The 25064-nt window shown below is 41.5% G+C and overlaps 1 protein-coding gene across 4 annotated transcripts in view; it reads right to left on the bottom strand.

Moving 5' to 3' along the window:
• The window catches only part of SLC30A8 (solute carrier family 30 member 8), a 50969-nt gene extending 28101 nt beyond the window's left edge, over positions 1 to 22868 (bottom strand). For all 4 annotated transcript variants that reach the window (XR_014689131.1, XM_084507905.1, XM_084507904.1 and 1 more), the window contains exons 1-7: positions 22649 to 22868; positions 12759 to 12963; positions 8715 to 8853; positions 3656 to 3809; positions 2969 to 3158; positions 2482 to 2587; positions 322 to 456 (exon numbers count right to left, since the gene is read on the bottom strand). Coding sequence is in view for 3 of the 4 variants with exons in the window: in XM_084507905.1 (XP_084364031.1) it covers positions 322 to 456; positions 2482 to 2587; positions 2969 to 3158; positions 3656 to 3809; positions 8715 to 8853; positions 12759 to 12963; positions 22649 to 22728 (1009 nt within the window). In the remaining variant the exon portion in view is untranslated. The remainder of the gene's footprint in view (positions 1 to 321; positions 457 to 2481; positions 2588 to 2968; positions 3159 to 3655; positions 3810 to 8714; positions 8854 to 12758; positions 12964 to 22648) is intronic.
• Positions 22869 to 25064: the final 2196 nt, after the last annotated feature.

Raw genomic sequence — 25064 nt, 5'->3', positions numbered from 1 at the left:
TATTTGATATTGTCAGAAAAATCCAGTCTGAGTCTAATTCTTTTAATTTATTTAAAATATCCTGTAGTTTACTTCCTTGTTCCACAGCCTCTGCAGTTTTCAAATTTTTTGGCTAAGTACAGGTCCTTGTTGTTTTGGCAAGATTTCCGGGAGGAAGTTTGAAAGCTTTAGTTTTTTTATTTTCTTATTTTTTCCAGCAGAATGATGACATTTATTTTAACAAGCACCAGCTATACCATCAGTTGTATCCCTATCAGAAGTAACTGACCTTTGCCAGGCAGCTGCTGAATACTTACTCCCTGTTTACAGAAATGTACTGACCTGTGGCAACATGAGCAGATAGAATAGTTTGATTCATTGTCAGAGACCAAAGATGAAGACTGTGAACAGACTCCACTTTCTCAACTGCTAAAATTCTTGCTTTTATTTCATCATAAGTAAGTCCTTTTGCTGTTCCTTAGAAGGAGAAATCGGCAGAAAATACATATTTTGAAGAGAGATGAATTATAATCATTAGAGGAAAATACATTATGTATCTTTACTCAGTTAGAGGTACAGTTTTATAAAAATATTTCACACCAGGGGAAACCTGTCTATTTCAGAGTTCAATGTGAAATTTAATCCTATCTCTTGGACTTCTCCATGGACTGAGGTTCATGCATATGTTAGGAGACACTCTGAGGCTCCGATTTGCACAGGGAGGTGAACTGTTTAGCCAGATCATGTCTTTTGTGACTGTATATTTTATGGTATCACCTGAGCACCTGTCAGGGATTCTGTCCTCCATATATGATAGAGAAGCATATGTTTAACAGAGATAGAAAGACAAACAAAGATTAAAATGTCTTGCCACAGAAATCTTAGAATAGATAAGATTAGACTACAGGTCTAGTTAATTAGTAGATCAGTGATTGTTTTCCTACATGAGCTTTTGTACAAAAGGTGATAATGATTATGATTAGCCTTAGTCAGAGTGAGGACACTTGTGATAGGTTTAGTTGGTATATGAAATTCAGAGTTCAATTCAAATTTGCCCAAAGAACTTAATTACGGGTCTTTCCTGGCATGAGACATGGGAATTTGGAAGTGCAGCTCTATGCCTACTTGAACAGCTATGCCTGTCATGATTCACTTGGATCAGCACATTGAAAAAATATTTTTAATACCACCAATTATGAGGTATAATCATGATAAGTACAGTATTGGTTAATTGGGTCTTTCATACCATAACTGATGTTAATGAGCCACTGTCAGTACCAGCTCCAAGTCCTCTTTAGAAAATTCTGGGCAGAAATATGCTTCTTAGGAGGTAGGAGACTGGCTTCATGGACCTCCCCAGAGGACAACATGAAAGGGCCTGTTGCAGAGGGGAGCAGAGCATTGCCAATTTCTTACATGTGAGTGCTGCTTACAGAAGCTGGCAATCACTGCTCTGAGAAGGAGATCCACGTGCATCAGGGGCTGCCAGACCTCCTTGCTAGTTCATTTTTTTCTGTAATCAAGAGACCTTCCGATTTGTCAGCAGCCAAGACACTACTAGCTGTTGCCTCCTATCCAGGTCCACTTCTACACAAACGTATTGCTATCTCTTGATCACTGACAACAGAACCCTAGAATTAGGTTTTACTGTAAAATAATATTGGAAATTTCCTTTCTTGAAGCAGAAATAGGAACAAAATGAAAGAGAAAAGTAAATAGTCATGCAGATAGTCACAGTGAGTAACTCATATCCGTTCAAAAGCTGTGTTGTTACAGCTGCTTTTCCCTTTAAGCCTGTCTTCATAGCTGAGAAAGAGGTTGCATTATATTATTTAGTGTAAGGAAGGCAAAAGTATGCATCTATGACTGCTCAAGTCATTTGGCCTTTCAAATCAAATGTTCAGGCCCATAGCTGGCAGGATTAAATATTACTGAGACTAGTTCTTCTTGCTGCCTTCATGCTGATGTGCTGGGAATTGTCTATTTCCTTGTGCCCGGACGTGACTGGAAAGCTCTGCTGCCTTGCTTTTCTGGACTGGCATAACTAAAAATCTTTTAAACTTCTGTCTCTTGCACTCATCCTATTTCACAGATACAGTTCAAAGCACAGCCTTTTTCTTTTCTTTGGTCTTTTTGGCAAGGAGTTGTATTTCACATGGGTAAAGGAATCACACAATGAACAAAGTGAGTAGACATCTCATATGCTAAAGGGTGTGATAAAAAGTAATGTTATGGCAAAAGAAAGCAACTTAGCTTTAGGAATACAAGATTTTTGGGTGTTCGTCACCTGTGCACAGATTTTTACAAGACTGAAATATTCTGGTGCAATGATAGAAACCAATTTTGATTAAAATTGCAATTAAGATTAAAGTATGATCACAGTTATGAGAATCTTGGAAAATAATACATAAGTGTGCTATTATACTTTTGTCAGCAAATGTGTTATGGAGAGACAGAGAGAAAGAACAAAATATAACTATTGATTCTGGAATCAGGTCCTACCTTCCATTAACACAATCAAAATATCCCTTAAAATGGTGATGGTGGTTGCCAAAACAAAGATGGAAAACACAAATGTGCAGATTGGATCAGCTATTTTGTATTCTGGCTAAAAAAATACAAAGACATCACTTTGTTAATTTCATTATTAGTTAATCTCAAAGAATATTATATTCCAGTCATCTAGTACAGAATCAATGCCAAACTGCTTTGCCAGTCAGGGAACGTTAGAACAGGGGGTGAAGGTGCTATTGGTGAAGAAAGGGGCAGAAATAAAATTATCCTTCTTGCAGTTTAAAAAACAAAAAGCAAGTGTGACACTCTCAATAGTCTTTTAAATTCCCAAGAATTAGTATAATTGTTCTTGACTAACTTACAAACTATATAATTAAAACAGATAAAATTTTTGCATAATACCTAGTGTCATGATGCTGTGAAAATAACTGTTATTCTTAATTGCAAGGAAAGCATGTGAACTAATAAAACTAACCTTAAAGAAGATGATAAGTGCACTAATTAGCACACTAATACTCTGGAATAGATCCCCAATGGCATGCACGAAGGCTGCCCTCAGGCTGGCATTTCTCAGAGCTGGCTTTTCCGGAGGGGCTGACAAGGTTTCTCTGGTTTGTGCCCCATGGCTGTGCCCATGTCCAGTCTGGTGCAAAATCAGGCTTAGTCTGAAAGAGATGTAAAACTGTGAGGTGATTGTGTCTTTGAAACCAGTGATATCACACATGTCATTGCCCATCTTGCTTCTGAATGCTGAACAGTAAAATCAGACACATTGGATAAAAATAGAGTGGCTAAGCAGATAATTCCTAGGTGTTCCAGTGTTTTGCATACAAACAAGAATGCCTGTGAGAAGGAGAATTAAAGAGGCCTAATTTTCTACAGAGTTCTTGAATTTTCGTATGTCTAATAAAATGTGAGTTGGAGATTAATTTTTTGTAGAGCTTTCGCATTCATAATTACCCCTCCCCATCTGGCAGCCACCAGAAAGGAGAATAGCAACTACAACCTTCTGTGAGAAGCAGTTAACCCACTCCATATTCTCATGAAACTCATAAAGCCTTTATATTTTTTGAGGCCAAGATTTATCCATCATCTTTTAGTGAAATACACCAGCAGATTCAAGGTTAAAAAGTGATTTGGGGAAGGAAATAAGGTAACTTACAGGATGTTGGCAAGCATGGCACAAGCAGAGGTAATGAGCATCACTGTAGCATCGATATCATAATCAGGGTGTATCAGCCTCATGCTAGCCAAATACGTCAACACACCAGTCACCATCCAAATGATTACCATAGATATCAAAGCTCCCAGAATCTCTAGGAATTAAAGAAATCTAAATTTAGCAGGAATCATTACAGAAACACAAGAAATTTTAATGAATTGGTGCTAATGATTCCAAGTTGGCGAGTCTTATAGTCAGAAGCGTTACTCTTTGTGTGTAGGCAGCTTTGGTGCTCACAAAGAATGGGTCAAAAAGTCAAAATCCTTTCTGGTCATTGGCAAATCCAGTGGCTGCCCAGAGCAGCTCTATGCACATTGTGGCCTAACCCTGTTCTATGTTGTCTTTAGAATCATGGAATGGTTTAGGTTGGAAGCGCCTTAAAGATCATCTAAATCCAAGCCCCCTGTGAAGGGTAGGGACATATCCCACCAGACCAGGTTGCCCAAAGCCTCATCCAGCCTGGCCTTGAACACTTCCATGGATGGGGCATCCACAGCTTCGCTGGGAAACATGTTCCACTGCCTCACCACAAAGAATTGCTTCCGAATATCTAATCTAAATCTACAATTTTTTAGTTTAAAACCATTACTCCCCGTCCTATCACTATAGTCCTTGTCAAGGAGACCCTCTCTTGTAGACTCCCTTTAGGTACTGGAAGGCCGTTGTAACATCTCCCCAGAGCCTTCTCTTCTCCAGGCTGAACAACTCCAACTCTCTCAGCCTGTCTACATAGAAGAACTGCTCCAGACCTCTGATCACCTTTGTGGCCCTCCTCTGGACTCATTCTAATAGGTCCACATCCCTCTTGTGCTGTGGTCCCTAAGCTGAACGCAGGGCTCCAGGTGGGGTCTCACAAGAGCAGAGCAGAGGTGGAGAATCACCTCCCTTGACCTGCTCACCGTGTTTCTTTTGTCCCCCTTCCAGTGTTGAGATCATGGAGCATTTGGAGAAATCTGGCATATGTGCCTGCCCCAGGCAATACTGTGTGAGAGCCCCAGGAACCAGCTCACCTCCCCCAGTGAGATTATCTTGGCCACAGGAATAGAGGTGAGAGGGAAGGAGGAAAACAAGGCTCACTCAAACCTACTGGAAGACATAATCAGCCTCCAACATCCACCCTTATTTTTGCCTACCTCTCTTCATTTCACAGTTCAGAAAGTCAGTGAAAGCTCCCGACAAGGCCCTGCCAGCAAAACCTCTCTTTCCTGTCCCCTGGGACCTGTCCTGCCCAATGCCACCAGTACTGATAAGGACAAAAGAAGTTATTTTGTCCCTGGGGCAACAAAATTCAATTTTGTCTCTATTGGCTCTGAGCGGGGCTCAAATAAATCCACTGTCCCCAAGGCTACCTTTTATTGCACTGCCATAGGCAAGGTCTGGGGATGTTTGTGTGTACGTGCAGAACATTTTTAATAGGTTGTGGGACTAGTAGTTGCCATGTGACTTCAATGGGTAAACGTGGCACTTTACAAACACAACAGACGCAGTCGCAAAGAACATGAAAATTCACAGCAGAATGAAAATTCACAGACCTCCACTATCAATTCATGAAAGCAGCTGAAACTCAGTTTATGATTTTGAATGTATTTTCATGGTGGTAACAAATTTTGCAGCAGTCCAGGCTACAGATGCTTATAAAAATAACCATTTTGTCTAAAACTGACAAATAATGAATTAAATGGCACTGACAGGGAAACCTAGTTTTGCTTGAAAATACATAGAGAGAATCTAGAATAAAGTATATCTGGTGTTTATGTTTTCTGCAAGTTACAGAATGAAACCCTGCAAACTTGGCCCAGAGGAAAGTTTTGATAACTGTGAAGGAACCAACAGCTTTTGTGGACACCTGCATGAATGTCTGGGTGCACATGTGCATGTACTCCACCACTCAAAGTGATAGAAGTCATCTTTACCTATGTAGGTGAAAATACAGATTATTTTTGTATGTAGCATCTTAGCAAAACCTAAGCTAATCTTATGACCAGTTCAGTATTACAAGGTGTTTTACTTAAAATGTTCTCAGTTAAATTTCTTCTGAACTGTTAACACTACCAGAGCACAGCATACAATGCTGTAAAATAGCTTGAGAAACTTTGGACCATAAGAAAGAGAAAGAAATTGAAACTTCAGAGACCTCTCCTGCCTGGGAGTAGGTCTGGCTCAGACATCAATCTGATTCAATACTGTGTTTCTAACTAAGCTGCTGAAAGCAGCTGCTCACCCTAAGGAATGTGTTGAACCACTGTCTTGACTTATTCTGCTTCCTGGCTTAGAAGACAGGAGGCATTCAGGTGGCTCCTGCTAAATCCGAGCCCTGTCATACACAGTTTTGCATGACAAAGCCAATCTATCAGTCTGAGAGAAGCAGTAAAATACAGCTTCCAGTGTTGCAGAAGGCTGTAAGACTTCAGCGGTCAGCACACTGTGACTCTGCTGCCTATCAGACTTCTCTCAGCTCCCTAAGGCACCCACCTGCATGTTAAACTGGAAATAGAGCTGGGGAAATAAGCAACAGGATAATTATCACAGAATGAATTAAATAGCCACTGACATTTGATGTGGATCTCTCATTGCCACAAGGATAAAAAGACAATAAAGTAAATGATAGGTTTTGAGGTTCCACGTTGCAATGACAGAAACATGAACAATCTCACACAGACTGAGGGTGAAATTCCATGAGATGGCTGAACCCGCCTGCCACCTCCTTGTCATTAAGAGAAAGGTCTCTCACTTTCCTTTCCTCCAAGGCAAAGAGAGTTCAAATGCACACACACACACACACAAAATTATGGATGGTAAGTATTACTTTGCTAAAGCTGCATAATTTAGCTGTGTGTTGGCAACATAATACCAGGTACACTTGGCTCACACTAAAACTCCATCTCATCCAACAGCCTATTTCATAGTGTTGGTAGAATATATTTAGGGAACAATATAAAGACAGGATGAGTATCACAGGATCACAGAATGGCTGAGGTAGGAAGGGACCCCTGGGGTCCATCTGATCCAACCCCAGCTCAAGCAGGTATGCTCAGAGCAGGGTGCCCAGGACCACATCCAGGTGACTTTTGAAGATCTCCAAGGAGGAGACTTCACAACCTCTCTGGGCAACCTGTGCTAGTGCTTCGTCACCTGTACAGTACAGAAGTGCTTCCTGATGTTCACAGGGAACCCCTTGTGTTCTAGTTTTTCCCCTTGCCTCTTGTCCTGGCCCTGGGCATCACTGAAAAGAGCCTGGCTTCATCATTTTTGCACTCTCCCTTCAGGTATTGATAGACGCTGATGAGATCCCCCCCAGACCTCCTCTTCTCCAGGCTGAACAGTCCTAGCTCTCAGTTAATCCTTGTAGGAGAGGTGCTCCAGTTCCTTCATCATCTTGGTACCCCTCTGTTGCACTCTTTCCAGCATGTGTGTGTCTCTCTTTTACTGGGGTGCTCATAACTGGACATATGTCTGCATGGTATGTCTTATCTTGTAAGATCTGCAGCTACAAGCAACCTTTCCTTGCAGACATCCTGAGTCCGAAGCTGCTTCTGGAGTGTCATACTGAACATCCTTGAAGCATTCACCATCCTAGTCCTAAGTTCATGCGTGTAGGTGTCCAAAGCCATTTGAGATAGACCAACACCTCCATGTATGGCTTGACACAAAATGTATAGATGACCCATAACCTTCTGGATGGGCATCTGGAGATCTATGGGACACATATAGCATTTCAAACAGCATTAATCACTTCTATGTACGCAACTAAATTAAGCCACAAGACAGACACATGGGATTCATTTAAAGACTGAGGCATCCAAATTAATATATCTACATGTAGTTGTGAGCTACCTGTCTAAGACACCCACATGGGACTGTCAGGTATGACAAAGGCCCTGTGGAGATCCACATCCTTTTGGAATAACAGCTGAAAGATACAAAGACTTCTCACATGACACCAGATGTCTATGTTCGAATAACTGTATTGAGGTCTAGATATTTAATTTATGTAAAATGAATGGTAATTCACCAAGATCCCTGCTCCACTGACTGATGGACAACATATTCCCATTTCCTAACTGTGAGTGTTTGGTGGCATTTGAGATGCCTTGGTCTTGTTTTTGGCATCCTGTGCAGTCTCTTATTGGTCCCATGTCACAGTTGCTATTACCATGCAAAAGCCTCAGACAGCCTAGGACTGTTCAGGTACCACTAGACCTCTATGTTTAAGCAGCTGAATTGAACCTAGATCTCTTCTGAAGATATGAAACTTGATCACTGTGCTTGCACGTGCTCACCTATTTGTATTTATATTTATGTGTCCAAATTTTGAATAGAATCATAACCCAAGATTTTTTTTAATTTCTTTTTCTCATAGTTAATATTTTGCTGGTATCTTGTATTTTGTAAAACTGCACTTGCGTTTGATTTTCAGGCATCTGATATTAGGTGTCATCCATAAATATGTCAATTTTAGCTTTGGACAGAGAATGTTCAAAACCTACCCATGTTTCCAACTGATTAAAAACAATGGAGATAAAGAGATGATTTAGAAAACAGTAAATATTACTGTCTCTTTTATATAAATGTAACATTGTCTTTTCTAAGTAAGTTAGTGCTTTTTGTTACCTTTTAATAAATTAAGTAAATACTCACTTTAATGGCTATTTCTGCTATTATAGAAGCGAGCTCTATAGTAGGTTGAGTATTCAGTCCTGCTCACTCTCAAGTCACTAAGGGAAGCCATTGTTATCTCAGACAAAGCTAGCACCAGCCCAAAACTATACGAAATAATGAACTGGAAGACATGTTTGTAGGGAAGCATAAATGGGCTCTTTACTTCTTTGAAGCTCATTGGCTTGCTACTTTTGTGATGTGTTCTGGAGGCTTTGAGAATTTTAGCACACTATCTTTCAATTTCTGCAGACCTTGTAGGACATTAGCACATTTTCCAGTGCCTTTCTATGATGACTTCCCTTTCCCGTTTCACATGTTCACACTCTGACACATTTCCTACCTGCTCGGTGCCATCCGAAAGTTAACTGCTTGGTGGGAGGTTTTGAGGCAAGCCAGAGTGAGACGAGGCTGATAAGGAAGCTTGTCAAGTCCACCAGGATGTGTGCTGCATCGGTGATCACCGCCAGGCTCCCAGCAATCTGCCCACCTGTGTGAAATGTGTGTCCGTATCATGGCCCCGGTCAGAAGTTTGAGTCAACTAGATCAAACTTGAGACCTGAGTTGTTACGCATCAGAAGGAACATTTAGTATTCAGCGATCACACATGACTCAAAACTCTTCATAGATTGCTTCATTTTGTACCACATTCACGCAGTGAAAGACATGAATTAATAAAAAGAAATGTGATGGTTTTCTTTGTCCTAGATACATAATTGAGAATGTCCTAAGGATAAGAGCTGTGATTCATAAGTGCTGTGTTTATATTACTATTGGGCTATTTTACTATGACAACTTTAATATGTTTCTTGGTGAAAACCAGTTTTGGGCATCACATTTCCTGTATCCTCCCACTATGTCTTCACATTGGTGATATTTTATGTACGTACAAAAACTCGGAGCCTTAGCCTATGGAATTAATTCACAATTTGTAAGAGGAAAAGGTGCACGTTTTTCCTGAGTTTTAGGTGGCTGGATGCCAGACTGTTTGTCATAGGCAACATTAAAATAGGAGTAAAATGAAAGGTTCCAATAGAAGAGCTGTGATAAACAACTGGGCATCTTGGTGAGGGCATAGAAAAAAATGTTCTGTTTGCAGGACTAATCTATCATTTTGCATCTGTAATGCATGATTTAATTTTGCTGCTAGAGCTCAAAAATGTGGCTGTATGTCATTTTACTTTGGGGGTTTTGGTCTTACGTTAATTCTGGGGGAAAAAAATAGGCTGTCTGAAACCACATTTCTTTTACCCAGTAAGCCAAATACTATTTTGCCAAGTTCTTCTAACCATGTCTCAGGGCTACAGGCAAATCCAAAGAAACTGAAGATTGCTTTAAACCAACCCCAGCTGCTGGTGGCTGCAAGGGAAGACAAGGATCACAAGCAGAAAGCTGTCCTGCCAACTTGTTACAGCAGGGGAGTGTGTTCATCGCAGTGGAAATGTAGGAAAATGGAAATGTGAAATAACAGACCCAAAGAATCTAGTTTCTGATTTGGCAGTATCCTTCCATCCTTCCTCAGTCATTTAATTAATTTCAGCTCACCTGTTTCTCCTGACCACAACCCATATGAGAATCAATGAATCTTGAAAAATATCATAAAATCAAAAATGCCTCATTCAAAACCTTTGGCAATATACCACTGCCAAGGGGACATGTAGACACAACTCTTGTTTCATCACAGATGGAAAGTCTTCATGCCAGCAGGATGCACTCACTACCTGTCTGATTTCTTCCTATATTCAAATTTTAGGTTAGAATATCTAATATTGTGTGGTTTGTCACCACACAGGAATGCATATCACTCATATAAGGAGTATATTTTTTGTTACCTCCCTGTACATCCCATTTACAGCTGCCCGAAATTCACTTCCCAAAAGGGAGCAGACAAGACTGCAGAATTCTGGAGCATCTCATTCCTCGCAGTAAAATGCAAAATTCAACAGAATGGGGATTTCTCAAGACATGAGCAGGTGTAAAATCACATTTGCTTTTTGATCATGACACAGCTCCTAGACTTCCACTGTTTGCAGGGCAACTCTTTCCTAAGTAGAAAACAATTTTACATAGCAGAGGGAAGGACTGTCTGTCAGTGCACAGATGTTAACAGCCAAGGCATCAGCTATCTTTCAGCAAACAAATATGTAGAGCACAAGCTGTCTGCAAAGCCCAATTGCATTTTTGATACTGTATTTCCATGTTCTTTGGGACAACATTACAAAAGCTTGCTTCCAGCCTGCTGTCTTTGACTAATGTTGGCAAATGATTACTTTATTTATTGTGACATAGCTGGTGCTTTGGGTGAATTTCTGAGATCTCAGTCTGTTTATCTTAGCAACCTGGTCAAGTCTTTGTGTTTCTTTTCATTATGATGAATCATGCTAGGTTTGTCTCTCTTTCCAAATGGAAATAAACTACTTTGAAATCCACGTTTGGTCCTTAGCCACTGAAAATCCTTCGTAAACACTTATATCAGGACTGTACATAGGGTGTCATTGGCTTGACTGATATCTCCAGATCTCTGGAGATTGTGGTGGGTCTGCATTAGAAGAAGAGAAAATTGTCTTTCAGAGACAGTTGGTGTATCAGGCTCAGCAAACAGTGCCCCTTTTGGGAGAGCAGTGAGGGCCAGCACAGATGGTTAGAGAAAAAAGAAAAAAATCACAGAAATGATCTAGGGATTCAGTGAAACACAACTTTTCAATATATTTGAGATTGATGTAGCTCTGTATCTTCTGTTTACCATAATAATGCCTACAGAATCTGTTTGTCCTTAAGAGTGGTAGGAGGGGTCACACGTTCTTTACTTTCAAGAATAAAGCTTGTGTACTAGTTGCAGGCTTTTACCACTTTGTATCAATACACACAACAAGTGGCCTTTATGATTACTATTACTCACGATGGCTGTTTATAGCTTTGTATACCACAAAGCAGTAGAAAATGTCAGTCACTCACTGGTCAATCATCAGGCACATGCTGTCTAGCCTGATGATTAAAAAAATTAAATGTGTGGTTCATAATTACAAAAATCTCCATAGACTGCTGTCTGTAACTGCTGTTAATAACTGGTTTGTCAAAGTTTAATGGTCTGAAGCAAAATGGTCTTCAAGGCTGTTACTTAAGCTGTCACTGCAAAAAAAGCTGTATGATTCATTAAGCAAAATGAAACATTTAGTTAACATATCATCTGTCCTTCCAATTATCCTCTAGCATTGCTGCATTCACCAAACTTAGGCCTACTGATTATACGGCTTTGATAATAATGCTTTACTTCTGGCACTGGAAATTACTGCATGGGGATTAGTGGCGTGCACCAATTTGCATGGGAGAAATGCACGTGACCTACAAACAAGTGGGCTTTATGCAGATGAAACCTGTAGGAGGGAAGAGTTGGAGAAAATCCGGCTGGGTTTGGCAGCCAGGAATGAAGGCAGAAATTCAGTGACTCCTTCAGTGCCTCCAATTCTTACCTGTGGGGAAAAAAAAAAAGCCTTTCTATTGCATCTTCACAGGGCTCCAGAGACTCTGAGTCTAGGAAACCATGGGTTTTAGAAACCTTCCTCTCTGATTTTTCCTACATCCCCTTGGGTGCACGTGGCTAAAGCCTGTGGGATTCCTCATTTCTTACCTCACCTCATCAGAGAAGGGGAAATTAAAGAGCCAGGAATTATCAGGTAGGTATAAATATCAGAGAAGCCATACAGAGAGCAGATCAGTGAGACAAAATGAAAGCTAATGTTCTAGGAGGGAGCCAAAAACCTATGTTGGATGTTGCAGGATAGGTCCAGAATCAGAAGCTAATTAGGCAAGGGAATAATCTTCCATTGATCCAGAGACATACCAGCAGGCCAATTTAAAAGATAAACGTGCCCTGGTATAAATACATTGACTTAACTGAAGAAAAGCAGATGGTGAATCTGGCCCTGGATTTCCCTGGATTTTGTAAAGACTTTTGAGTTTAATGTCAGATCCTGCTGCTAGCTGCCTTCACCAGCACTGAAGGCTCATTGGCCTGGATAAGCATGAAAAGTCCTTTAATCTTTTCCAAAAAAAACTAACTCAAGTTATTAAAAACCCATTTGTGACATGATGCTAAGACACGGTAGCCACTTTTAGCTGAGCTTAAATACCTGGGAGAACAGCTTAGACCATTAACTGATCCTCCTATTCCTACCCAGATGCAATCCTTAAGTTAATATATGAAAATATGTTAGTTTCACTAGGGAAAAAATAAATAAATAAATAAAAGGATAAAAGGGTAAAAGGGAACTATTTTATCCCAGGTGGGTTCATCTCTATGCAGTGGGGGTCACTGCAGGCAGAGTGGGTGCAGAAGGGCAGGAACACAGCTGTGCTGGGCACAAAAATGAGCTCCCTTTGAGCAAACATACTCCCCTGTAATCTCAGCAACCATGAAGAAGATGCAAATTACTGATGCAGCACAGAGCTTCCTCTGGGCTTGATGCTGCTCCCTTTTCCTGTTCTCATAGGCCTGAGAGTAGCCGTGACAGTGATACGCTGGATTAGCTTCAGCATCTCCTGCTTCCTGCTGCTGCCTCTCTTCATTTAAATTCTTCTGATGCCAGCTCATCCTTTGGGATTGAAAGGAACAGAAGGTTAAAAAAAGAAACACCCTGGTTATTTGAGCATCTAGCCCTGCAGCCCCAGAAAGTTTGTAATTAATGCTTCTGTAGGATAAAAACAGGATTGGGAACAGCAGTTCATAGGAGAGGCTTGCTCATGCAAGCAGGACTCTGTGGGAGGGAGCTGCACACGAAATGACTTCTCTGGCTGTGTTTCCCAGCTCTTCAGGCACTCCTACATCATTTACCAGTTTATGAAGCACAGGGTGACTTTCTTAGGCTGTGCATGTTGTGCACATAATGATAAAGGTTACAGAAAGGAAAGGACTTGGATTGCACAGCATGAGGTTTTCAAAAAGTCATACCTCAGGCAAATACTAGCCAAGCTTGGCGTAGCTTGGAGATAATTCTGTGGGAATTTTCAGTTTTCTATTCCCAATGGCTTTGTTGGAAGACAATTTAAAAATAAAATTAAAAATATATATATATATTTTACAAATATAATTGTCTAAAGATATTTCTCTTCTCTCCCTGCATGCAGAACTGTTTCATCTCAAAGTCCCACTTAAGTACAAAAACTATCACTGTTTCTGCAGAGCCTGAGCATGGAAAAAGTTAGCCCAAAAGTTTCAAAGGCATTTAAAAAATAATAATAAAAAAATCAGTTCTCCAAAGGATGATGACATCTTTGTGCCACTGATTTCTTAAAAAAAGAGAAGTCCAGCAGAAGTGGGTCTTGGAGCATCACTCAAGATGGTTTCCCAGCCAAATTGGATTTGTCACAAAATTTCAGTGCTGTCCTCCTTATCATTTTTGCCTGGGAAACATGGAATGGGAGAAGAGGAACCTGGAGATACATTGCATTGCAACTGCAGGAGCTCCTGGATGACCATTGCACATAGTGCTTTCACTAGAGCAGCCCAGAATCTGCCCAGTTTATTCTGTGAGGTTCCAAGGTGGTTTGGTTAGCAAGGACGGTCCCTCCTCCATATCTCCCAACCAAGAAGAGCCCAAAGAGGAAAAAAAGAAAAAAAAAAAAGAAAAAGAAAATAAAATATAAAAAAAGCTCATCTGAAAACCAGTATGCCACTCCAGCTACACCATTTGTTGCTGCAGCTGCTCCTCATGTAATACCCCCATGGCAAAATACATCCTGCCATGTACCAAGGCTCGTGGGAGCGCACTGTGGTATGCAAAGGGGAATTCTGCCCAGATGCACATTTGTAACGTTCATATAATCATGTTACAGCTATTCATGGTTCATGTGTGCAAGGTCATGGTCTGTAAGCCTGTCCAGGAGTGCACTAAACTCCCCAGATCTGCTATTTCAGTCTGAAATCAGTCTGGGGGCATGACATGAAGCTAGGTTTCACTGCACCTTGTAATGACTTTTCCCCGTTCAGGGCGGTGAGGACTTTCCTTTGGGGACAAGAAGAGTTCTTTAATCTAAGCATGAAAGAAAGCTGTGCTCTGGGGAAGTGCAAGCATCTTAGTGGCTTTCTGTGGTGTTTCTGCACTGTTTAGAGAAGTGTCAGGATGCCTAAAATCTAGGATGATTTTCTGGAAAGAAATCATGCTGCCAATCAACTCTGTTCAATGTCGAGGGAAAAAAAAAAAAAGCTGCCCCAAAGTCACAAGCTTTTCCAGCTGCCTTTTTGGGCTGCAGCTGCTCAGTGGGTCTGAGTCCCACCAGGGCACCCCATAGGCCTCACCCACCCATGGGTGAGAGCCATTGGGTTCATCACCTCCTCGGAGGTCCTGGTGGAAGAAGAGCTGCCCCACCTGGTCACCACCATTTTCTCCACTTCCTTGGCAGCTGAGACCCACGACTGTAGATAATCAACATGGATTTGGGTTGGTAAATATTTTTGAGATGTTCCAAGGGTTCAGTGTGTTCCCCTGAGTCAGCTTGTTCCCAGCCAGGTCACCATGTGGTCTCTGTTTGCTCAGTGGAGGCAACCGATTCCCCCTATGTGCCTCCATGGAGCTTGTGAGAAAGAGCAGTGACCGATGCCTGGAGACGCTGAGTTCTCCTAGTCCCTTTGTGTTTTTCTTTATTTTCCTCACAACAACAAATAAACGGGAGCTGAGATGCCTGGGGAATGGGCTGCCCATCTGGCAGGCTGGGTGCCTGCAGCTAGTCCTTCTCCACTGCTCGAGTTTTACATCCATCAGACTCCTCGTGTGCACCATGTCACTTGCACACAATGTTTTGCTGATGAATTAGACTCAGAAGGTACCACAAACTGATTCCTTCCAGATGGCTGAATAAAATACTGTAGTTTTCTCACTTTCCCCTGGAGGTTGGGGCATGCGAGTTTTTCTTTCTCATGATCCCTCTCTGGAGTTAACTTCCAATGCTCTGCAGTTTGCATGTAAAATTAATTTCCCTTTAACTCAATTTTCATCAGCTGGCACTGAATGTTAAAATCATCTTAACGACATGAGTCATGATCCGCTCAACAGCCTGTCAGGGCAGGGATGCCAAAATTACCCCTGCTGATTTCTGAGCCACCAAATCCTTTCCTTGTTGCTAACAAAATGGGTCATTTTCTGACCTCCCTCCCTTTTTTAATCTTCAAGTCTCTTCATCAGCAAACAAAACCTTAGAGCACTGTCAAGGGGTAGGAAAGCACTGTCCACAGATCTCATTGAACAGATGCAAAAGCAAACAAAGACAGCATAAACCCACAAATGTCACACTTTTCTGTCTAAGGGGTGCCTGAATAAAAGCAGCCCGGTTGTCAGAGGTGGCGAGCATTTGCTGCTCTCTTTGAACTCAGAGAGCAGCATCCAGCCCCGTGAGTCAGGAAGGCTCCTGTGTGCTACCTTTTTTTTATTATTATTCCAAAGGCAGCCTGCCACTAATTAAAAGAATCCAAGATACGGTTTTATAAATGTGTGAATCAAAAGCTTAAGGTGCAAAGATCAGCTCTGTCAAACTATAAACCCCTCCTGAGTGTGTTAGAGCAAGATGTAGCCTTTGAGCATCAGATCTCTTCACCAGCACACCACAAGAAGAGTCCCAGATTAAAAAATAATCTTTTCTCCATTTCAAATTCTCTTTCCTTTAAAAAAGACAGTCAGGGGAAACATCAGAGAAAGGCACTTACTGAGTCATGCCTGGAAGGATGGAAGGAGAAAATACATATTGCAGATTCCACACAGATCATTAGTAAGAGTTTTTGATTGCAACTTCCTTTTGTTTGTTTTCACTTGATCTGTTGGGTGCCTTGATCTACGGGCTGATGGGAATAATTGCCGTCCTCCTAGACCATTATGAGACCCCAGTGAAAAGAGCAAAATGTGGAATCAATGCACTTCCCGCAGGAAAGCATCTCCTTCCCAAGGGAAAGGAGTAATTTTTGGTGCCTGAAAGGATATGAAAGTGCCTTTGGAGAAAAAATTACCTAAGCCAAAGTCACATCTCTTATGCCACTCTGATTTCAACTGATGTACCAAACTTGAGCATTTCCAAGTCACTTAATACCTTTTTACAGCCTGGCCATCCAGATACTTATTTTTCTTACATGGCATTTTGGACACAAAACAAAGGCAAATGCGCATTTGCATACATTTAGATATCTACTAGATGGTAATTGTTCTGATGGTTATTTTATTTAGTCTCATTTTGAGGGTTTGGCCATGTATACATGAATCTATTTTGAATAAATTTCCTTCTGCATAACAGCATGGCAACACTTGTACTCAGAGCAAAGGTGCTTGTAGCATCCAGCCTCTCTTGTGAGCATGAGGCAATACACAAGGACAAAGTACAAGGAAAGAACATGTCCAGAGGGGTGCCTCCCTGGTCCCTTCTTCCAGGCTGCACAAACATGGCAGTATGGCATTCTGGGGCAGTACTGGGAGCTGGATGAACCACAGCTTATGTTTAATAGCCCTTTATTTACTTATTTTTTTCTGTACAAAACTCAAAAACTCCAGCCACCAGTATATCCTGGGGGCCACCAAGCTGGAAGGCAGCATGACAGAAAAGGAGCTAGAGTCCTGGTAGACGCCCAGTTGAACATGAGTCAGTTGAACATCAGTGTGCCCTTGCTGCTAAGAAGGCTAATGGTTTACTTGGCTGCATTAAGCAAAGTGTTACCAGCAGGTCAAGAGAGGTAATCATTCACCTCTGCTCAGAACTGGAGTACTGTGTCCAGTTCTGGGGTCTGAGTACAAAAGAGACATGGATGTACTGGAAAGAGCCCAGCAGAGAGGCATCAGGATGATAAAGGGACTGGAACACCTCTCCTACAAGGATTGACTGAGAGCTGGGACTGTTCAGCCTGGAGAAGAGGAGGCTCAGAGGATCTCATCAGTGTCTATCAATACCTGAAGGGAGAGTGCAAAGAGGACAGAAGCAGGCTCTTTTCTGTGGTGCCCAGGGCCAGGACAAGTGGCAATAGGCACAAACTAGAACACAGGGGGTTCCCTGTGAACATCAGGAAGCACTTCTGTACTGTGCAGGTGACCAAGCACTGGCACAGGCTGCCCAGAGAGGCTGTGAAATCTCCTCCCTGGAGATCTTCAAAAGCCACCTGGATGTGGTCCTGGGCAACCTGCTCTGGGTGTCCCTGCTTGAGCTGGGGTTGGACCATATGGCCTCTAGAGGTGCCTTCCAACCTCAACCATTTTGCAGTTCGGGGATTCTATGAACATGGCTGTTTAAAAATTTGTGAGTTCCACAGTTTAATTATGATTTGTGTAAAAATAATGCAAATAAAGCTGTCTGCCTTATATTATAATTAGTTCTTGTGCTGTTAGAAATAATGAATGACCAATCCCTGTTTACCTTCATCGCATTAATCATGCTTTTATGTATCATTATTATAAACCTTCCACCATCAATTTTCTGAGACTGAGTTAATTAATTTCTGTTTCATAGCTCTTACTATCTTGGCTATAATTTTCTTTCTGACATGAAGTGGGCATCACTGTTCTATGAAGATGGTGTATGGCAGTATTGGGCAGACACAGTCCTTTCTACAAGGTCCTCATATCACCTAACATGAGTCCAAAAGCAATTGGACGGGTTGTGTTGAGTTCCCTAAGATACTGCTTGGTCTTGGTGTCAGCTGGCAAGCCATTATGAAGGAGACATAACCACAGAGCCCACAACAAAAACCTTTCAGAAGTCACAAGAAGCACTTAAAGTTTTCCTCATCATTGGCTTTCACAAGGTACCAGGAGTAGTGGAAAGCCATTATTTGATGAGGGCTCTTTGGTCCTGTAAGTGTTTTCATATCACCTACATGAACACAGAAAAAGAAGAAAATATTTCCTACACATCTCTAATAGAAAATCAATCTCCACCTGAAGAAATCATCTCCCAAGTACTCTTCAAACTTTTTGCCTCGTGATATGAACTGAACAGATAAGAATCAAGTACAAGCCTAAGGCTTCACTGATAGAATAACTACCAGTTAATTTAATGTTATAAACTTATGCATGAAGACATGCTCTAAGGTAGTTACACATCTTTCCTGCCTTCAGCATTGCCCTTTTTCTTGTCTCTTGTCTCAAAAGCTTATTGTTATACAGCTGGGCTGGAGTTGGTAACAGTCAGTTCTTCTGTAAGTCATAGGCCCTTAATAGTAATGTGGGATAGATGTCAGGGTGATTTAGCAGAGAGCAGCAAAACTTTATTTCCATCATGTACCTTCAACAGAAGAAGTAAATGTAGGGGCAATTTTGCCACTTTAACTCTATGCTTTAGACTAAAGGTGACTAAAACTTTGAATTCATTTACCTCTATATATGCTGGTCTTTTCATTTCAGTTACAGTAAAATAAAAATATAAACCTTGAGACAGGAAACCTTGGGTTTCACTTGTACTCAAAATCCCACTGTAATGATATATAAAGAACATAATCATAAATCTGTGCTACATCAAGCCAATATATAGCTCACAGTGTAGCTGGTACAATCTGATGCAAATCCTCTGGTTTATGAGGTGGCATATTGAATATTTCTGGTCAATATTACATTGATCTATTGCCAGCAAGAAATAAGCTGGCCCGTTCCAGAAACTGAATTCATGGAAACTTCAGGAATTTGGTCAAGATATTTCCCTAGGTCTTTATAAGTGATTATCTAGATCACTTGATAGATAATCAACATACCAAATGATAAACTCTCTGAAGAATTTATCCTCCCACATCACCACCACTGACTGTTAAAAAACAATAGAAAACTGTTGTGGGCCTAATTTAAAGAGAGGTGATGCAAGTCTAATCTGATTTGACTTACAGACATTTTTTGAATAATGCAGGAAGTTCTGAGTGCTCGGCTTCAGACACTTGTAAAAAACTATGGTTCATATCCTTCTTGGAGACTGGTGAAAAGTAGAGCCTCTCGCCTATTCTGGGACCAGTCCTGTTTAATATCTTTATCCATGACCTGGAGGAGGAGGTGGAGTGCACCGTGATCAAGTTGGCAAATGACTCCAACCCAGGGCTGCAGCTGGGATGACAGAAATACTGTGAAATTCAGCAAGGATAAATACACTTGAAACAGACTTTTGAGACCACCTCTGGAATATTGTGCACAGTTTGGAGCCCCCAGTGCAGGAAAGAAGCATGGGATCCGCAGGGGGCCACCAGGATAGCTGAGGGCTGGAGCACTTGCCCTGAGGGAACAAGACTTGTCAAACCTAGAGAAGAGTTAGCTTCAGAGGAACCTAGCAACAGCTTACCAATGTTTTTAGGAAGTTATTGAGAAGATGAAGCTTTATTAATGTGCATGTAGGAAGGATGAGGACAATGATCATAAAGTGAAAAAAGAGGGGTACAGACTGAATATAAGGAAAGGAAAGAAAAAGAAGAAGGAAAAAAAAAAAAAAAAAAAGAAGAAGACTGTGAGGATAATTCAGTATCAGAGCAGATTCTCCAGAGAGGTTGTGCAGTCTATATCCTGGGAGATAGTTTCAAGACTAGACTGGATAAAGCCCTGAGCAACCCTGTGTGATCTCTGGGCTGACCCTGCTTTGAGCAGGGAGTTGGACCAGAGACCTCCTGAGGTCCCTTCCAACCTGAATTATTCCATAAGCCTATGGCTGACCTGATTTTCAGGGAGCTCAGCTAAATGCAGGCCCCTTTTAAGAATCTGAAGTTTGGCAGGGGAAGCCTCAACACATCCAAACCCGCTAGTGACTACTGACAGGCTTGGCATGTGCAAAACACTCTCCCCCACAGCCTGTGTGCAGGGAATGGGGCCTGTATTCAGACTTCCTACTCATATGATTGAGATAAAAACAGTTTTGTTCCCTGTGTATTGTAATAATGGCATTTATTAAAAAGAAAGAGGCTGGGGGCTGGCAAAGAAAGAGGCAATCTGTGTGCAAAATAGATTCTGTTGAAAGCATTGGAGCTGCTCATTAAGCCTACACACAGGGAATGGAAAAATGTGGTAATTTATACCAAAGGCTAAAATGAGCTTATTGCTACTGATCGGCTTAAGACACCTGAAGCTGTGCCCGCAGCTGGTCTGTGCAAGCCTGAGCACAGCAGGCTGCCTCCCCACCACCATGCCGGGTCCCTGGGGTAGACTGGATGTGTCCTCCGTGCCACTGGGCTGTGAGGGCTTCCCCTGAGCAACCAAATCTTCCCAGGAGGAGGGAGACGGGAGGCTGTGGCTCTCCCTTCTCATTTCTGGAATAAAAATGAGGGAGGGAAATTGTAACCATCAGCCCTGTGAAGGAGCAATGAACAGAGTTGCTGAACAGAGGCATGGGGTGACACAATAGGGAGGGACGACAAAATCAACAAAATGAGGGTTAAATATGGTCATCAGCACTTGCATGTAGGTAAGGAAGTTCATACAAGGCATCATTATGGAGAAATCCCCCAAAAACCTAACATGCTGGGGTGTGTCTATTAAGTGCTTGCACACAAAAACGTGCAGTATGGGGAATAAACAAGATGAGTTAAAGACATAGGTACAGTTGCAAGGCTATGACCTTGCTGGGATCACAGAGACATAGTGGGATGTCTCCTGTGACTGGAGGGCTGCAATGGAAGGTTACAGGCCCTTTAGGAAGGACAGGTAGGGGAGATGAGGAGGGGGGGTTGCTCTCTATGTCTATGACTAGATGGAGTCCCCAGGGATGGATGAGAGGCTGATGAACGTTTATGGACCGGGATTAAAGGGAGGGCAGGGACAGGTGACATTACAGTGGAGGTCTGTTGCAGGCCACCTGGCCATGAAGACCAAACAGAAGAGGCCCTCTACAGACAGATAGGACAGCCTCATGTTCACAGCCCCTGGTCCTCAAGTGGGATTTCAACTGCCCTGGTATCTTCTGGAGGAACAGCACAGCAGGGCATAAGCAACCCAAGAGGATCCTGGAATGTGTTGATGATAATGTCTGTGAATGACTAATTAGTTCTTTCCATTAATAAAACTTCACTTGACAAAAATAATAATAATAATAATAAATAAATAAATAAATAAATAAATAAATAAAAAGGCCAGGAATAGGTGCAAAACAAATATCAGGTACTTGTATGACATCCCTGTCCTAACAACAAGCCCTGTCTTAGGGCACCCTTCCCTGCACCATATAAAGGCTTTGTCCAGAGATGTCCATGTGTCCAGAGGGAGAAAGGGGTCAAAGGACTTCAACCACTGGAGCTGTGCCCACACCATTGCAAATTATCAAAAAGGCTCTGAGATTCTTCAGTAACAAAAATGAATTGCAGAATCATGTGACATTTTTTAAAAATATAAATATTACCACAAAAGTCCTCTTGGACAGTGCCATGTATATTTATGGAGCCATGTAATAATATTTAAATAATAATCCAGACACTGAAAAGACTAAAATACGATGGCAGTGACCCCAGTATAGGAACATGGGGAGACAGATTTCCATTAGAACTGACAGTGTTTATGCCAAGTTTCTGTCCTACGCTTTTTAAGGGAGCCAAGCAATAAATAACCTGAAAACCAATGAGATAATGGAAATGTCAAGAGGTGCTAAGCTGTAACTGAGCAGCTATTTTCTTTTAAAAATACTTGCTGGTCTGAGTCAAGAGGAAGAATGAAAATAAGTTCAGCTGTAAAACTATTTTGTGATAGACATTTATACTCATTTTGAAGTCAAACTACAACACATCATATGTTTTCAGAAGGTCTTTCTTCACTCAAGCAAACATTTACTTATTGGACCTCTGGCACATCAGCTTCAAGCCTAATAGACTATTCACATAAGTAAAGCTTTGAAAGATCAAGTCCTTTGCAGTATCACTTTTCTTTCACATCAGATAGATTATTTAGACACCCAGGCATGAAGGAGCCTTGAATCAAACATGGTGTCAATAGCACTATTATAATTCAGCCTAAAATTGCAGCATAATCCATAAGGTTTTGCATCCTACAATAAATCTACTAAGCTTATAAAATGGGTATCAGGAGACACTTGCTACAGCAGCAGATTAGTTCAATCCATCACAGATGCAGATAGATCAGGCTGCTGTCTAGTAAATGTATCAAACATCTACTAAGAAAGTTTGAAAAGGAAAAAAAATAAAAAGCAAACGAAACATTTGGAAAGTAGTGAAAGATGTTCCCTGTAGACACTGTGAAACTCCCCATACTTCAGCTTTGGCAGCTCATCTGCAGGTCAGTGCTTTCATGTTGTTGGCAGAGACAAAGCAATGGCAGAGAGGGAAGCACAGAGCTGTGTTACCTGTCTAGGGCTAAGGAGTACTTCTTGGTGTCTCTCTCACTCACAAGGCACGCTCGTTCAAGTCCCTTTTTGGCAGCCATGAGGACAATCGTTGGAGTTTTGTTTGTTTCCCCCTCCAATGCTCCTTGCTCCGTTGGCAGTGGATGCGGGCAAAAACCTCGACTTATTCAGAAGTCTCTGCCAAATGTTTCTCAATGAAAAGGTTTTAATAATCTTCTCAATAAACCCACGGCAAGAGAAAGCGGCTTTCCTATTGCTGGTGGCGTCACTAACAAGCCAAACAGTAACTCGCTGAGCCTGCAAGATTGGAGGGTTTGGGCCTCCTTCTCTCTCTCTCTCTCTTTCTCTTTTTTTTTTTTTTTTTTTTTCCCATCAATTTTTTATGCTGTGATATGATTTTTGTCATGTGGTGAGCGAGTGCTCTCGCACTTGCTAACTCAGGGTCAAGCACAGCTGTGTGCACACTGACTTGCACACACTAAAAGGGGCTGAAGCAGACCCATTTGCCTGGAAACAGTCAAAACACCATTTGCCTTTCTGCTTCCGCAGCTCAGAAGAAACACACACCTCCCTTACCCAGCTCGGCACAAGCCTCTTTCATCTAAATGATTGCTCTGAAGACTTATTCCTATCCCTGGCACGTTTACTCCTAACATTTCAAACCAAAAGGGACTGCTTATTATTGCTGTTTGTGACACAGGTTATTGAAATCTTCATTTCACCAGAAAGGAACGTGGGTTGTTATTGCTGCTTTATTCAGTTTGCCAGTCTTGTCTACAGCTACCTGCAAACACCATCCTGGGGGATGGGGAGGACCTCAGCCTCACCTCACTCATAGCCTGGCCTCAGATGTGCCCTCCAGAGCTAACGGGAAATCTTGCACCAGCACTGCTGGCATCATACACCATTAAAAATTAACAGATTTGAGATTAGAAATAGGCAATAAGAAAATGATGGGTGCTGCATTTAAAAACTGGCTTTTATTGTCATGGGAAGTGTAATATGGATACAACAAGCTGGGATCTCCCCTCCCTTCCCTCAGCTTGCAGGACATATAGATATGTACCCAGCCTGAGATTCACATGTTGAAGAGGTATTTCTACATCACATAAATGAAAAAACTTGTTTTTTTTTGACATCCATCCACATGTTACCTCCCACATGTCAGCTGTGCTAACACTTCCCTGGAGTCTGCAAGCCAAGGAGCTGATGGTATCTCAAACATGTTTGTGAGCAGCCACTGACAAAAGGTAGAAATAATTTTTTTCACAATGCATCCATCCTCACTGCCCCTCTAATGTCCTTTCCTCAAGAATATTTTCCCAGGTGCTTATATGAACCCTTAAAGCCCCTTTGGTGGAAGAGATTTATTTTCTGACCCGTTTCTGGGACTTCTTGGCTTCTTGTGGACATTTGAAAGTTGCTTTTTATTTTATTTTATTTTATTTTATTTTATTTTATTTTATTTTATTTTATTTTATTTTATTTTATTTTATTTTATTTTATTTTATTTTATTTATTTTATTTTTTTTTTTTCCAGTGGCAGTCACTTACTGGGGCCTGACACATAATATGGCTGTCTGGCAAGACTGGCTTTGAGAAGAATATCAGCTCCCAGGATGAACAGTTTGGACCCAGGGCATCTGTAGAAATGTTACAAAACAAAAGTGCCGCATTACTTACCACCCCAGAAATGCTATTAAATAACAATTTCATTCTGCAGCCAAGAGGGAAGAAGGAAGGAAAAGGAAAGCAGCCTTTCCAGCTGTCTGCCCTGGAACCTGACACAGGCTCATAATTCATACCCAACAAGAGCTTCTGCTGGCTTCCAATCCCATAAATGCCACCATTACTGCAGTGTCACTCTGTGCTTCTCAACTCATCTTTCCTGTAGAAATTACCAGACACCACCGTCATGTCACTGATTAGGGATGTCTGAAAAATAAACCTGGGCTGGTATCTGATTTACACTGAATCTCGATATTTCGAAGGTGCTAAGCCAAAGTATTAGGTCTAAGCATCCTTAGTTTAAGGAAAATTTAAAGTCCACCTCAGAAGATTGCAGATAAAGCCTGTTTCTGTTTCAAATCACTGGAAGCATGTAACTTTTGTTAGTGAGATAGATGGCCTTCCACCATTTTGCAAAAGGGTCTTGAGCCTCAGGTGCATTCCAACAAAACAAAGCCATAGATCATCCCCAGCATTTAATCCAGACCTTTGTTTTGTGTTTATTGTTGTCAGTGCTGAAGGTTGTGCTTCTCAGGAGACCGGCTGTGAGGCAGGATAGGAAGAAATCTCTTCAGAATTTTCCACAAAGACTTGGGTTTCCTCTTTATGCAGACTCTGAAACTCATTAAGACAGAGACAGCAGCTGTCTGTGGAATTTCTGCTTCAGAGAAATTATTCAGACCATCTT

This window comes from Aythya ferina, assembly GCF_964211825.1.
Source record: "Aythya ferina genome assembly, chromosome: 2".
In the NCBI taxonomy this organism is placed as follows: domain Eukaryota; kingdom Metazoa; phylum Chordata; class Aves; order Anseriformes; family Anatidae; genus Aythya; species Aythya ferina.
The sequence above is the reverse complement of the archived record's forward strand: the minus strand, read 5'-3'. Positions and strand labels throughout refer to the sequence as shown.